We start from the raw sequence: 14500 nt of genomic DNA, 5'->3' as shown, positions 1-14500 counted from the left end.
AACCCTAATTTTTCAATACACCTATTTGACAAGCCATTATTCTAATTTTTTATTTTATAATTTTATAATAAAAAGAAATTGATTTTATGAATTATTGAAATAAACTACTAGTTTATTTCAAGGTGTTAAATACCTATTTGATACTTGTGCGTATGACACAGTCTTTTACTGTTGATATAACTCTTCAGCCATAAATGTGCATTACCAAAATTAATAATTATTAATTGCTAATTCAGCATAAAAATCAATATTATCTTACATATAAATTTCAATCTAAAATCAATATAATTCAATATGATTCATTAATTTTTCCAGCTCAATGTTCCACTATAAGCTTAGCCAAATTCTTTATTCGCAAAAAGAATACAATTTCTTTCTCAATTCTTTATGTTGTTACTATTGTTTTTTTTTTTTTTGTTCTTAAAACACATCAATTAATCCAATAAAAATGTTTCTCTCACTGAGAAGGCCAAGGTTTAACCCTCTCTTTTTTGGTAGTGTAAGCCGAAACCAATGAAGAGAGTATGGATAGATCCTTTTTTTATTAATTTATTATTCTTTCCCTCCATTTACATTTATGTGGACAATTTTAATCAATAGTATTAATTCTTTGATTTCTTTCTCATTTCTTCCTCTTGGGCAAAAGTGTCCACAAAAAAGGAAAAATTTATTTCTTCCGATTTTTTTTTGAAATAGCCAATTACCCAATCTTATCACATGCTTACCATCATCATTAAACCATAAATTACATCATTACAACAATCCACAACACAATTCCCTAATTTTACATAATATTAACAATTGCATTTCTTCATCCATGCAGGAATAGGTCCGTTTCCTCAATAGAAATATGTTTCAAAGATGGAAGGCAAGAAAACTCCAAGTTCTCTTGTCTTTCTCCCTAAACCCTAGCTTTTGAATTTATTTATTTTTTTTCTCTTCAAAATAACTCTATAACTCTTAATCGCCTTTTTTTAAACACCTAAAGATATCTTAAATTCTCTAATTACACCTTCTTCTTTTTTTGAGTGAATTTGGCAAGAATTTGAAAGAAAATTCAAGGACCCCCCCCCCCCCAGCTTGAAAAACACCGGCCAAGAGAAGAAAATTGAGCTTTTATATGGCCTAAATTTTCTAATTTTACACATTAACCCCATTAGATTAAGTGTTTTGTTTTCTATTTTGCCCCCATCCCTTCCTTCTAAATTAATTAATGTCTTATTATTATTATTTTTTCAATTTCATTCATCTCATATATTTATTATTATTATTATTATTATTATTATTTTAATTGGATTAGATTATAACAGGGTTTATTCCATTCTTCCCTTCAAATAAAAAATTTCATTCTCAAAATTTCATAACCCATGCTTGTTCTTTCTTTATGTCTGTGCCTCACATGGAGAGTTGCAAGTCTAGGTTAGTTTTTGAGTAAATAACTGGAGGAGGAGGAGGAGGCTGCCGTATCTCAAATGTTTAGGTTAAATATAAACATATATATGGGCGGCATATTCCAGGATGCGGTGGTTGATTTGTCCTTCGAACACCTTGACATTACAGCTCCTAGAAAATAATGACACCTACTCTCGATTTGGAGCGTGTTTGATAATATAATAACGGTTACTTTTCAAATAGCTTTTCGTACCGAAATACATGCTAATGATGTTTTTTATTTTTTAAAAATTATTTTTGATATCAGCACATTAAAACGATCCAAAAAGTATAAGCCACACTCAATTTTAACAAAAAAAATAAAAATAAAATTTTGCAAAACACAGATAAAAATGCAGCCCCAAATACTACTTTCAACCCTAATCCTTGCTTTGTCTATTAGTTAGTTCAAGAATCCAACTAGATGGGTCTTTTTCCTCGATCCTGCTTTATTTCAAATCCTTCTTGGCAGTCATGGTCTCCCCCTAGCTGCTAGCTTGATATCTGTTTGGGTCTCATTGTAATATACAAGGAAATCTGTTCTGTATAGAAACATGGTTGACACCTGTTTTATTTTAAAAAAATTAAAAATTACTTTATGAAAAATTATTTTTTTAATACTTTCAAATCATTTTGATGTACTAATATAATTTTAAAAAAATATCATTTTAATATATCTCTAAATAAAAAACACTTCAAATTATAATCATTGTTAAAATTTCAAATTGGCCGCATATCCCCATTCTATTTTAATAGGAATAAATGATATCAGGTATAGATTATTTCCGTATTATGTACTTCAATTTTAGCCGAGAGTTGAATTTAGGCAGGTGTGGTATTTGGTTATGTTATAGTGGTTATTGTTTTTTAAAAAAAATTATTTTAAAATATATTAAAATAATTTTTTTTTTTGTTTAGTAATAACATGTTAAAACAATCTAATTTTTTTATAAAAAAAAAACTCAAAAACAAACTTAACGGGTCTCAAGTCTTCCTTTGCCTTGCACATTTGAGCTTGTAACGTTTTCCATGCTATTTGAATTTTAATTGCTTGATTTTTTTCTTTGAAATCCGATCGTAAACTAAACAAAATCCTATGATAAATGTCGCTTAATTTAGTATGTCGAAAATTGCAATATTTTAATATTTGTAATTCTTTTATTTTCCCCATACATGCAATGGTTTACATTTCATGTTTTGCATTTTTTATTCATTTGCATTTGCAATTTCTCATATATATATATATATATATATATATATATATATATATATATATATCAATTTTATTTGGATAAGATGATTCCAAGAGTAATTATATAAATTTATTTTCCCATTTTATATATTTTTTTTATCCTTCAAGATTGCAATATGAAAAATAAATTCATAAATAAGACTTGAAAATGATGAGGCAGACAATTATTTATAAGAAACAAAATTAGGAATAGATATAGAGCAAAGTAACCTTCTTAAGATTTTTAAGAACTAAATAAATGTTGACTTTTTTATATATAATTTTTTTAGTCCAAAAGTCCTACATGCTGGGGATTGACAAATAGCACACAAAATGCTTGTGCTTTATTTCTAAACGTATAGCATTGACATGAAGTTACAGAAAAATACAACTATTTTATGCTTTCCTGGGAAGGAAAGGAAGAACACATTTGAGCAACCCAAATCTAGCATGCATTTTTCAATGCAGAATCGAACAGGTCAATCTTAAGAACCATGCACATTATGGAATCCAAAGAAAGGATATCTGCTAAAAAAATCAATAACATCCAGAAGATAACAAAAGGTTTATATGCCGGAACCCAAGATGTCTCGGGTCAAAGAAAACCCACCTGGATATGACCTGTGTATTTTCAAAGTTCTTGCTTTTTCACTAGGCAAGGTATCAAGATCATTTTTCTTCGCATTTTCTACAGATTTCTCGACGGACTCTTTAGTTTCAGCAATAAATTGAAGACCCTGAAACAATACGTTGGACCATGTCATGGAAAATCGAATTATGAATACAATGAAGAAAGTGTGACTTAACATACCTTTAGAGACCTTTCTTCATATGCCATAGCTGAATGGTTTGCTAGCTTAGCACCAACATCCTACCCGAATTCCAAGGTAAAATAGTTCAATTAGTAACTAAATACAAAAACTGAGAAGGTAAGACCAGAATCAGTCCATAGATTAGAGCAGGGTCACAACCTGTGCATTATCCGTGTGGTTGCCAAGAAATGGGCCATTCTATTTATTTATTTATTTATTTTGGGGGGGGGGGGGTTGCTGGCTTTGAGGGGAGTGGAGAGGGACTTGGCAAAACGTCCATAACGTAAGATTATTAGAATTAGAAAGGAGGTAAAATTGCAGCGGGTGGTTACCAGACCTGATAAGCTTTAGTGTCAAGTCCATCTTTAAAGCCTCCAGCAAATTGACATAGATACCATAGACCAGAGTTTGTTGAATCCTGTGTGATACGGATTCAAAAATTTCTGAGCCATTGCACATTGTTAGAAAGAACTCAATGATTAGGAAGTCAAAAAAAAACCTGTTTGCTTTCAAGAAGTTCAAGCTTCCCTTCCTGTTGAGATTCTTGAGATATCAGGAATCAACAAAGGCATCCTCCAATCAAAAATAAATTTCAAGCTACAAGAAGCATTGCAACTCACCAGCCCGGATATCATTTCATGGATTGATTCAACATCATATCCAATTTGGGAAAGATTTGATTTCATCTCATCTATCTGCATGCAAGTAAAACCATAGCTGAAATACATATCTATCTTGATATGAGTTGATTTAGCTAAAATAATATCTACTCTGAGCATATCCAATTGTGTGCAGATTCGGGTGTGGGTATTCATAAGAAACAGAATCAGATGCACAGTAGAAATTAAAATCCAAATGAGACGACAGGCAAAGAATAGAGTGTAGTGAACTATTTAAGATACACAAAAAAGAAATAAAACAGGGAAACCTATTAATGACCGCTTATATACTACATGTTTTCCAAATCACACCCTTGTTTTAAAAAATCACGCTGTTGTAAGTTGTAACCTTTGGTTTCACCTCATTCTCAAATCTAACATGCTCTGCACATGATTTTTCATTTTCTGAATTGACTTAAATGTCCCTCTTCTCTACCCTATTTCCTCTCTAATATTCTCCTTTTCCCTTCTCTTTTCTGATCTACATCATGTTGCCTTTCTGTTCAGGATCAGGTTCACTAGGTAGCTCAATCAAGTTCAAGCTGATGCTCCTACTGTCGTACATATTCCAACAAGCTGAGCTGGATATGGCAAGTGTTGGTTACCTTAGCTTGGCTTGTACACAACCAAGCATACCTTATGCCCTAGGCAAGGAAGAAATGGGAAGAAAAAGAGCGAGAAACAAATGATTAATATCTATCAATTGTAAAAGGAGAATACTGAACATACATCATTGGCAATGAGCTTAGATGTTTCAATCTGCTCCTCAATCTTCCAGTCCAAATTTCCCAGCCTTTTTGTCAAATGTCTTTTTGTTGACTGCACAAGTTGACAGTCGAAGAGAATTAAGAATACTGCAAAGAATCCAAAACATAGAGCTGCTATCTAAGACATAAGACTTATTAGAAAGAATAAGTCATCCTACTTACAGCTAACGTTTCAGATACATTCTCCAATTGTTTTGACACGGTTGCAACAGCATTTGCCATATTTTGCTTCGTTACAAACATTACATCTGAAAATGACCAGCCCTGCACCACAAAGCAAATAGATGATGCATCCACCCATTGATCAGCAAAAAGACAATGTGCTAACAGGTGCAATACCATCGGCATTTGGGATAAGAAATTGTTTTCACTTTAAGCATTAAGAATCTTGCCTTCCACCAAAAGTAACAATATCCCATTGCTCCAAGTGCAGCAGCTGGCACTAGGTAAGAAGAAAAATTCCCTGTGTGCACGGGAAATTTCACAAGCATCATTGCGTATTCTACTCTTCCATCAAGACATCCAAAATAGAAATGTTGCAAGATGTTGCCAAAAATATCTAATAGAACCATGCACTGAAAAAAAAAGCTAACACGATAACTGAACCTGAATGCCTTTTAACATCGGGAAAAGAAAATGTTTAGAGGAAATTCTAAATCCTATAATAATTTTACCTTACAAGTTATCTAGTCCTTGTTTAGGCTTCATTCAAGAAACAATCTGAAAGCCTTCTCATGATCGACTTGGATATCTCAACTGAAGTTAACTTATAATTCGTGTTCTAGTCTGAAATAATTGCAGTACAGATTTAAAATTTGCTGATTATTTCTTAAGTCATTCCAAATAAGACTTATGAATAGCATTTATCCTTTTCTCTTCCTTTCCCTTTTCTTCAGGGGAGAGAAGGAGACTGGTCAAGGAAGAATGAAATGTCCTATTAACAAGCCACTTGGTTTTTCTGCAAATAGTTGATCCACATGTCCTTCAAAATAAGAAAATGCATTGCATCTCACAGTAAAATCAAGAGATTAAACCTGCTAATAAAAGTAAAGCATGCTTATCAGAGTCCTGAAACGCTAACCAAGAGTTTTACACACTGATTGGACAAAAATTTAGCAATTTTGATGCACTTTTAATCAACTCTAAGCCCATTGGAAGGTTGGTTATCTATCAGCATATAAGTATCAAAAGAAGATCAAAGAGAGAGAAATTTCAACTCAAAACACAATAAGAACATAAAATGAAGGACATGGCAAAAGGTAGACTATTAAGAATCTATTACTCTTCAAGAAAAGTATGGAAATTACTTGGAATCTTAAGCTCTTAAAAAAAATACTTACCATTAGAAACAGAATTTCCATTATAGATGGTTACAGGACTGGATAAGCTCAACTCCTTAATCTCTTGCGCCAATTGACGAATCTAAGACAGAGACACATGAGTATACATCAGAAAATACAGTCAATCCGAAGAGAAATATGATAGATTGCTAACAATAGCCAAATACCCTGACTCCTTTAGAAATATAACCACTTCCTGTTCCACAAACTAATATCCCCTCTTTTAGATACCAGTGCACCTAAGAAGATTCAGAAACCTTCCCAAAACTCACAGGCATGACAGCACACATGGAAAGCAGTCTATCACACCTCCAATGGACTTCAATTACCCAACATTTTAAGAAGACTCTGCTTCCTATATTCTGATTCTAGGAAGAAAGTCCCCTTTGATTCAATTCTTGGAATAAAAGTTAGGGGCCACTAGGATTTCCTCCGTGAGATGATTTCAACCAGGTTCTCTAAACTAGCAGCCCTGAACTAAGGAGGAAATAGTTTCTCTTAATTCATAATACAAAATCGCACATGCAAACTTGCATCTATTTAAACTGACATTGCATCAGGGTCCATTATTTACAGTCCAACTCTGGAACTTTTTTGATGCACTGAAATCTGCTAAAATGTGTTTTTCGCATCATGTATCAAAACAAGATGTTCTTTTTTTCTTCCTTTGTGTTATGCTCTTCTACGAGTACCCATTTCTTATAAATAAATAAAAACTTGGAAAACCCGAGCAGCAAGAACAGCAGTGTCGTATTTGTAAGGAGCGATCTCGACTTCGTCAACACCCTTGAGTAATTCTTGAAGCTGCCCAATGAGTTCAGGCAATCGTCCATTTTTCAAAATAATCGAACTAGTCAAACCTAAAACAAAAAACACAGAGACATTAATATAATAGCATACATTAGAACATGAAAACAATTTGATAAGCTAAAATCAAGTAAGTTTACAATTCCATGGACGAAAAAATTCATAAATCTTTGCATCCAGACAAGAAACAGAAAAAAATAAAACCTTATCAATTCAATTTACATGAGATTTTATATTTCTAAAGAAAAAACAAAAGAGGGTGAAATTGCTGATTGAGAGGTGTTTGAATTGTTTATCGGGTCAATAATCGTGAAGCGGCCGAAAAGCATTAGAGTCAAAGTAAAGTTGAAGCTTTTATGATCAGAGAAGGCAAAGAAGGGACGAGAGAGAGAGACCTGCACCGACGAGAATGAGAACTTTGGACGTAGAGACCCCAGTCTGCAAAGCCATCGTTCTCTTCTTCTTCTTCTTGATGGAGGCTGCCTCAGCCTGGCAAAACTGATTATTTTCTCTTCTTTTCTTTTTGGCTGTCAAAAGCTGGTTTGTAATTTAAAAATATAACGTAACAAATATACTATGGTACTTTTTGGAACGTGTGGATGATTTTGTTTTGTTTTTAAAGTGTTTTTTTTTTAAAATATATATATAAAAAAAGATTAAAGTAAAAAAAATTAAAAATCACGAAACATATTTTTAACTGCAAAAACAAACAGTTACTAAAAGAAAAAGGTGAATTCTTTGCAACCAAGAAAATATTTCCTTATTTACTAGAATAGTGGAGTGATGTTTATGACGTTGACTAAAAAATTAATTCCTTTTTATTCAAGAATGTTTTGGTATTTTTGTAAGATTTATTTGTCATTACTAATTTGTTTTGAGGTGCTTTTTATATATTTAACTTTTAATGCACAATAAAAATAATTAAAATACCCCTTAAAAAAGCTAACATTGTTGTTCAAGGGTGATTTAATTTTTTTTTTAATTTTATAGTATAATTACACAATTTTTCTTAGGGTAAAAAATATAGGTTGTTTATACAGAGGTATTGACTTCTTTTTCTCGAGGTTGTTTTGTAATTAATAGGTTGGTCAAGGATAATGAATTAATATAACTTTTAAAATAAATTAAAAAGTGGTTGGCTACATTGTTTGTTTTCTTTTGAAAAAAAATTATCATGATTATATTTTTTTATAATCTGATTCACATGTTGTTGTTATCTATTTTTTTATCATCTAATTAAAATAAAACTAATTTATTTGATCTAGTCAGGTCTATAATTCGAGTCATATATTTTTTTTCTATTTTAAAATATATTTATGACACCTGAATATATTTTTTACATAACAAATAGTTTGGTTTTGTGATGTAACACAAGTCCACACATATTGATTCTATATTAAGGTATGTTTTTCAAGTTAAAAAAAACACTCTTTCTTCCATCATCTATATTTGTCCTCTCTAGGACACTGTATGTTTTTTAAAGTGCCCACAACTTTTTTTTTTTTTTTTTTTTTCTCTCTTTAATTTTCATGTATTTCCCTTCAAAATTTCAAAGCAACCCTTTAAATTATTATTCCTTTAAATTTGATCCATATTTTTATTATTGTTTGTTTTATTTGATATAATCTATAAATTTAAAATTCTTTTTCAACCTCATCCCCCTTTATTTTTTTTATATATTTCAAATTTGGTTTTCATTCCTTGATTGTTATTTGTTTTATTTGAGATAATTTTTTAAATTGATTTTCCTTTTACATTTTCATCCTCAAGTTTTTTTCTCATATCAAATTTGATCATCATTCTTTTCATTGCTATTTTTTTACTTTGATATTTTTTTAAATTAATTTTTTTTCTAATTCATTATTCAACATTAAATATTAAGCCCAGATCTAGAATTTTATGAGTTGCGAGTTTTAGAAATTAACCTAGATGTAGGAGATTCACTTGGATTTGCTTGGTTTTTTTTTTTCTTTTTCTTAAGAGCATGCTTCTTTCTCTCTTTTTTTCAGACTTCAACATTTACTCAATTAGAGATTGGGTTCTATTGTTTTTATTTATTTGCTTTCTAAGGAGTTTTTCACTAAATTTTAAAATTACTCATGTTATCTCAGTTCTTTTTATTTGTCATGCTTTGTTGAATTTACTTTAGAAAAGTTTTTAAATAGATATTTCTTTTATTTCATGCTTTAATATTAAATTGGTTGAGATTTAATTTTCCTTTTCAGTTCCATTATTCTTTCTATACTTTTATCCTGGTGTTATCATTTAGACCGACCGCAAATTTGACGGGTTAACCTGGTTTAGCTTGAGTTTGTTTATGATTTTTCTTTATTTAATATTTATTACATTTCATCATTTAGCATCGAGCTATTTTACAATTGAGCTTTTTTATCTTTTTTTTTATTCACCTACATAATTTTCAATCCCATTAGGATTTTAAGAAAATAAGAGTCCGTATATGAGGGTATTTTCCAAATAGGTTATGAGTGATAGCCTAACTTGTTAGACCCAACAATACATGATCTCTTACCTTTTTTAATTTTTGTCTTTTTTATGTTTTTTTAATATGTATTTTTTTTTAAATAATTTATTAAATTAGTATATCTTATCTTTGATATTTTTATTTAACATTTTTTAAATAGTGGTTGTTTTTTAATTATTTTGTATGTATTTAATTTTTGAAGAGGTTATTCTAATTCATCTATATTTTTTTATGTTTTATATAAATGAAATTTATTTTTTAAAATAAAATATATTTATTTTTGGATAGCATTTCTCATAAGTGCTACCTTGCTTAATATATTTTTATCTTTGATTTTATTCAATCAATCTCATGTGTGTGTCTATTTCTACTATCATTTAATTAAATATAAAATTAATTTCAATAAACAGACCGATTGAACAGAATCAGATAAATAGCCCATATTGTGATATCAAATATATTAGTCTTCATTTGTCTCTCGATTTCTCCAGATACATCTTTAGTTATCTTTATTGACTTTATTTTCATTTATTAACAGAAATAGTTATTGATTTATTTAATTAGATATGTGCATAAAATTTTTAATTTACACTTAAAATTTTTTATATAAAAAACACATTGAAAAATCCTTCATGCTCAAATTTTTTGTTGGAAAAAAATATATGACCCGTAGCAAAGAGCTGGTCAAATAGCTAGTGTGTGTGACTATGAAAGTAACATAATAGGATATGGTTAGACTTGTTTTCAATATTTACTAGCTATTTGACTCATGAATCGTTATGGGTTGGATAAATTTTTCTTTTAACTAAAAAATTAATATGACATCATTTTATAAGTGTTTTTTTTAACCAAAAAAAATCTCCTTCGTAAATTTAGAAGTTTATGTGTGCATTTAAAAAGTAAATTATGAAAACTTGATTTCTTACCAACCAAAGCTAACCAGTTAAAACTGTGACCCAACTTATAAACTCCATCAGGTTCAATGATTTTTCTATATAATTTTTTATTTAAATATATGATAAGAAAAACAGACACTTGCAAAATTAAGAACAAACTAAATATTGAGGTGTTTGTTTGAGATCAAGATAAACGTTTAAATATCAAACCAAAATAAATTATAATGTCATATCAATTAATTTAACATCAAAAAATAAATTTGAAAGTAAAATTATTGAATTAAAATAAAGAGAGAGAGAAACCTGAATTAACCTTGGGCAAACCTAGCACATTTGCGATCTATGGCATGCACCCCACCTAAATTAACAAAAAAAAAAATCCAATTTTGTTTTTCATTTAACAATACCTAAATCAAGTGAAAGGGTTTCTTTTCATAAAAAAAAAAAACAAAAAAAAAGTATGAAAAAGGAAAAACAAGGGTGGTTCACCAAACTAAAATAAAAGGCAGACCTAACCTTTTAAAAGTTTGAGAAAAAAGTATTTTTTAAAAATTAAATTAAAAGAAAAGGAGCATTTAAATACCAATTAAAGAATGTGTTAATATTTTTTATATGCTTAAAGTGTTGAAAACACCATTGCTATGAAAACCAAGTCGACCCCACAGGTTGACATGCAATTCAATTAACTTGAGGTCTATATCATGTCAGGCTTAAAAAAAAGTAAATGGAGGAATTGACCCAGTTTGATTCAATCATAGGTCGACTTGTTACATGGTCGACTCGAGTAATTCAATAAAAACCCATCACAATACCTATTAACTTTTTCTAAAAAAAATTAAAAACAATATTGTTTAAATATCTTTTTAAAAAGAATATTTTTGGTAAGCTCAGGTTGATCCTTCTAGCTTGATCCCCTATCCTTGTTTTGGGCTGGGCCTAATAACTATAGAATAAACATTAAACAAAAAAAGAAAGAAAGCAAACACACTAGGCACATAGGCCAATTACATGGTCCATCCTTATTTTTTTCTATGAAATAGACTTAGATGACACATTGTCTTTTAGTGTGGACAACACATCATCTATATTTGTAGACGATGTGGCTTACACGTATGCAACAACTTGTTGTTTGTAGACCTAGAATCCAACAACTAGAAGGTTATCAACAAATCAAGCCAGCGGGTTTTAAACAAAAAGAAAAATCATTTCCTAACTTTTTTTTATCCAAAAACATATAAAAACCATTTAAATACCCTAAATAAACTTGTTTAAGCCTTCAAAAGAATCAAGAATAAGCTTAAAAATAAAAAATCAACTCAAAACCCAACAACTTCTCGAGAGTAGATCTACTTTATCAAACACCTTTTGGGTTAAATAACACCCAAAATAAACTCTCATCATCTAATAAAACCCATTGAATCTAATATCAACTTTATTCGCGGTCAGAATCATTGTAAATGATGACTTTGTCCCTTTATCGTTGGAATTTAGCAAGACCTAGTCTTTTCTTTTTCTAACTAGGAGCTAAAATAGAAGAAAAATGAATTTATGGATCAAGATTGAATTTCAGAAATTCAAAGGGATCTAAATTGTATTATTTATAAAGATGAATGACCAAAGAGTACTTTTTTGTGCAAACTCTAGACAAGCCACTCATTTTGGGTGTCTTTTTAATTTCAATCCTTTGCCTTTTAATTTTTTTTGCCCAATAAATCATAAGTAATTGACATTCAATAAGGATAAAATCATCCAAAATAAAAGTTTGATGACAAAAAAAAAAAAACCAGAATAGATCCACACAAATCTATGAATGTGTGAATAAAGGAGCACAATGTTTTTTCTATATATATATATAACCACATATTTTAGTGTTTTCTATAATACTTTTTGGTTCTTTAGTTCAGTAGCACAATGATAATATACAAAAAATAAAGACGTCAATTTTTTAATGCTATAATGGGGAAAGCCATTGGATGCCCACTTGCTAGTTATAAAACAAAATATGAAAAAAGCAATATGAACTAAATATTATTAATATACATCACATGACAGAATAAGAAAAAAGAAGTTAAAATGAAGGGCATTTTCACTCTGCACATACACGTAATTAACTATTCATTGGAAGAATATAGATACATTTTTGCCCTTTTCATGAAAAATAAATTGTCCTGGTATGTGTGGGAGGTATTTTAATCTTTTTATAAAAATAATAGTCATTACTAGGTTAATCAAGAGTATGATTGTTTTTTAATATTTTAAGTACAATAAAATAACTCAATTAACTTTTAAAAAAAAATTAAAACTGACACCTAGGATTATTTTTTTTCCAGTCATTTTACTCTTTAAATCACATTAAAATTAGCCAATTATCATCAAAAACAAAGTTTTTAAGATTATCATTTAGGAGCTTTTTCATCTTTTTATTATATACTTTTTTTTTGTTATTATTAAGTTGAATGATTGTGAAATTGATCTTTTAATAAATTTTAAATAATATTTAAGTGTAAAAGTAGAAACACATCCACTACCTTCTAGTGATTCATACAGTGCCTATGTGTAACAACAAAAATCATTTTTACCATGTTAGTGGATTCATCGTAGTGCCTTTTTACTAGTTGAGGCAATGGCAATGATGATATAATGATTTGTCACTGAACTTTTTTTTTATATTTTTTTTTTCTCTTTACTTTCCTTAAATTTTGTGCCAATCATTTAAAATCATCCATTCAAAATCTCATATTTGTTTTTTTAGTTATTAATATTTTCACTTTGATTTTTATTTTTTTAGTTTTTATTTTTTGCTCTTGACTCTTTTTATAAAATAATTTATTTATTTTTAATTTCATCTTTCAATTTTAATTTGTGATATATTACTTTTTTCAATTTGATTCTCATTCTATTGGTTGCTTTTTTGGGTTCTTTTATTAAATTATTTTTTTTTTAATTTCACCTTTCAATAAAAAAAATTATGGTTATCTTCTAATTTTTTTTATTTTAATTTTAATCATCATTTTTTTAATTGTTATTTTTGGTTTTGGATCATTTTGTATAATTGATTTTTTTTTATTTCATCATTCGACTTTTAATTAGTTGATGATTAAGTTTCATGATTTTTTTAGATATGGTATTTCTGATCTAATGAATTGGATCACAAGTTTAAAAAGTTAATGTGGGTTAACATCATTTTTTTTTGTTTTTTTTCTTAGTTTTTTATTTCATCATTCAACATTGATTTTTTCTTCTAAAAAAAGGCTTTGTGATTTTTTTTTTTCTATTAGGTTATCCCGATCTCATAACTTGGACACGAGTTTGGCAAGTTAGCTCGGTTGGCTCACCCTTTATTACCATAGTTACAGGTTTATCAAGCTAACTCAGGTTGACCTAATGTTGTTTTTTTTATTTTTTTTATCTAATTTTATCATTTTATATTTAATTGACTAAGAATTAACTTACATCATTTTTTTTTGAAAAAAAAGTTTTTTTTCTCCTAAGCTATCATGATTTTTTTTTAATTTGATCTATTTATTATTGTGATCTATTTTTTATCATCTAATTAAAATAAAATTAACTTATTTAATCTTATTAGGTTTATATAATCTAAGTCATGAATTTTATTTTTAAAAAGAAATATTTCAACCCCTCAATATAACATGCGTCCACATAACACCATCATGGCACATCCCATTGCATTTGAATGCCCTATCATTATGATGTTAAATTTCCATGACACTCATTTGCTATTTTAACATTTCATGTCAAGCATGTGTCTTATAACTAATGTTTTATGGTATGTCACATGTATTACATGTAATTTTATACAAAAGTTTGTTTGTAAGCTTTTATTATTTTTTTTCCCCAAGTTAGAGAGAAAAAAAATTAAATAAGTGAAAGTTCAATATGTTCAAGAAGTATAGTCGGTAATGCGGTGTTTAATGATTTTTAAAAGTATTTTTTAATTAAAAATACTTAAAAATAATTTTTTTTATTTAGTTTTTTGATGTAAACATGTTAAAACTAATTTGATACTTTTAAGATGAAAAACTCTTTAGAAAATAGTTTGAACCATAAAAATAAA

At 28.8% G+C, this 14500-nt stretch overlaps 1 protein-coding gene across 1 annotated transcript; it reads right to left on the bottom strand.

Moving 5' to 3' along the window:
- Positions 1-2984: 2984 nt before the first annotated feature.
- On the bottom strand, positions 2985-7599 carry LOC118034188 (uncharacterized). Its single transcript, XM_035039451.2, has 11 exons — positions 7443-7599; positions 6967-7100; positions 6241-6322; positions 5293-5363; positions 5063-5164; positions 4863-4952; positions 4095-4169; positions 3974-4006; positions 3812-3892; positions 3474-3533; positions 2985-3399 (listed from the first exon to the last, which is right to left on the bottom strand). Exons 1-11 carry the CDS (start codon positions 7495-7497, stop codon positions 3229-3231), a joined length of 954 nt encoding a protein of 317 aa, XP_034895342.1. The 5' UTR covers positions 7498-7599; the 3' UTR covers positions 2985-3228.
- Between the last annotated feature and the right edge of the window lie 6901 nt (positions 7600-14500).

This window comes from Populus alba, chromosome 14, assembly GCF_005239225.2.
Source record: "Populus alba chromosome 14, ASM523922v2, whole genome shotgun sequence".
Classification (NCBI taxonomy): domain Eukaryota; kingdom Viridiplantae; phylum Streptophyta; class Magnoliopsida; order Malpighiales; family Salicaceae; genus Populus; species Populus alba.
This window is presented reverse-complemented; position numbering and strand designations above follow the sequence as displayed.

Coding starts and splice junctions, on each gene's coding strand:
- LOC118034188 (XM_035039451.2), bottom strand. CDS start 7,497: ATGGCTTTGCAGACTGGGGTCTCTACGTCCAAAGTTCTCATTCTCGTC. Junction 6,323..6,966: donor CTGCTGTTCTTGCTGCTCGG/GTTTTCCAAGTT, acceptor TCTCTGTCTTAG/ATTCGTCAATTGGCGCAAGA. Junction 5,364..6,240: donor TGGAAATTCTGTTTCTAATG/GTAAGTATTTTT, acceptor CCGTGCACACAG/GGAATTTTTCTTCTTACCTA.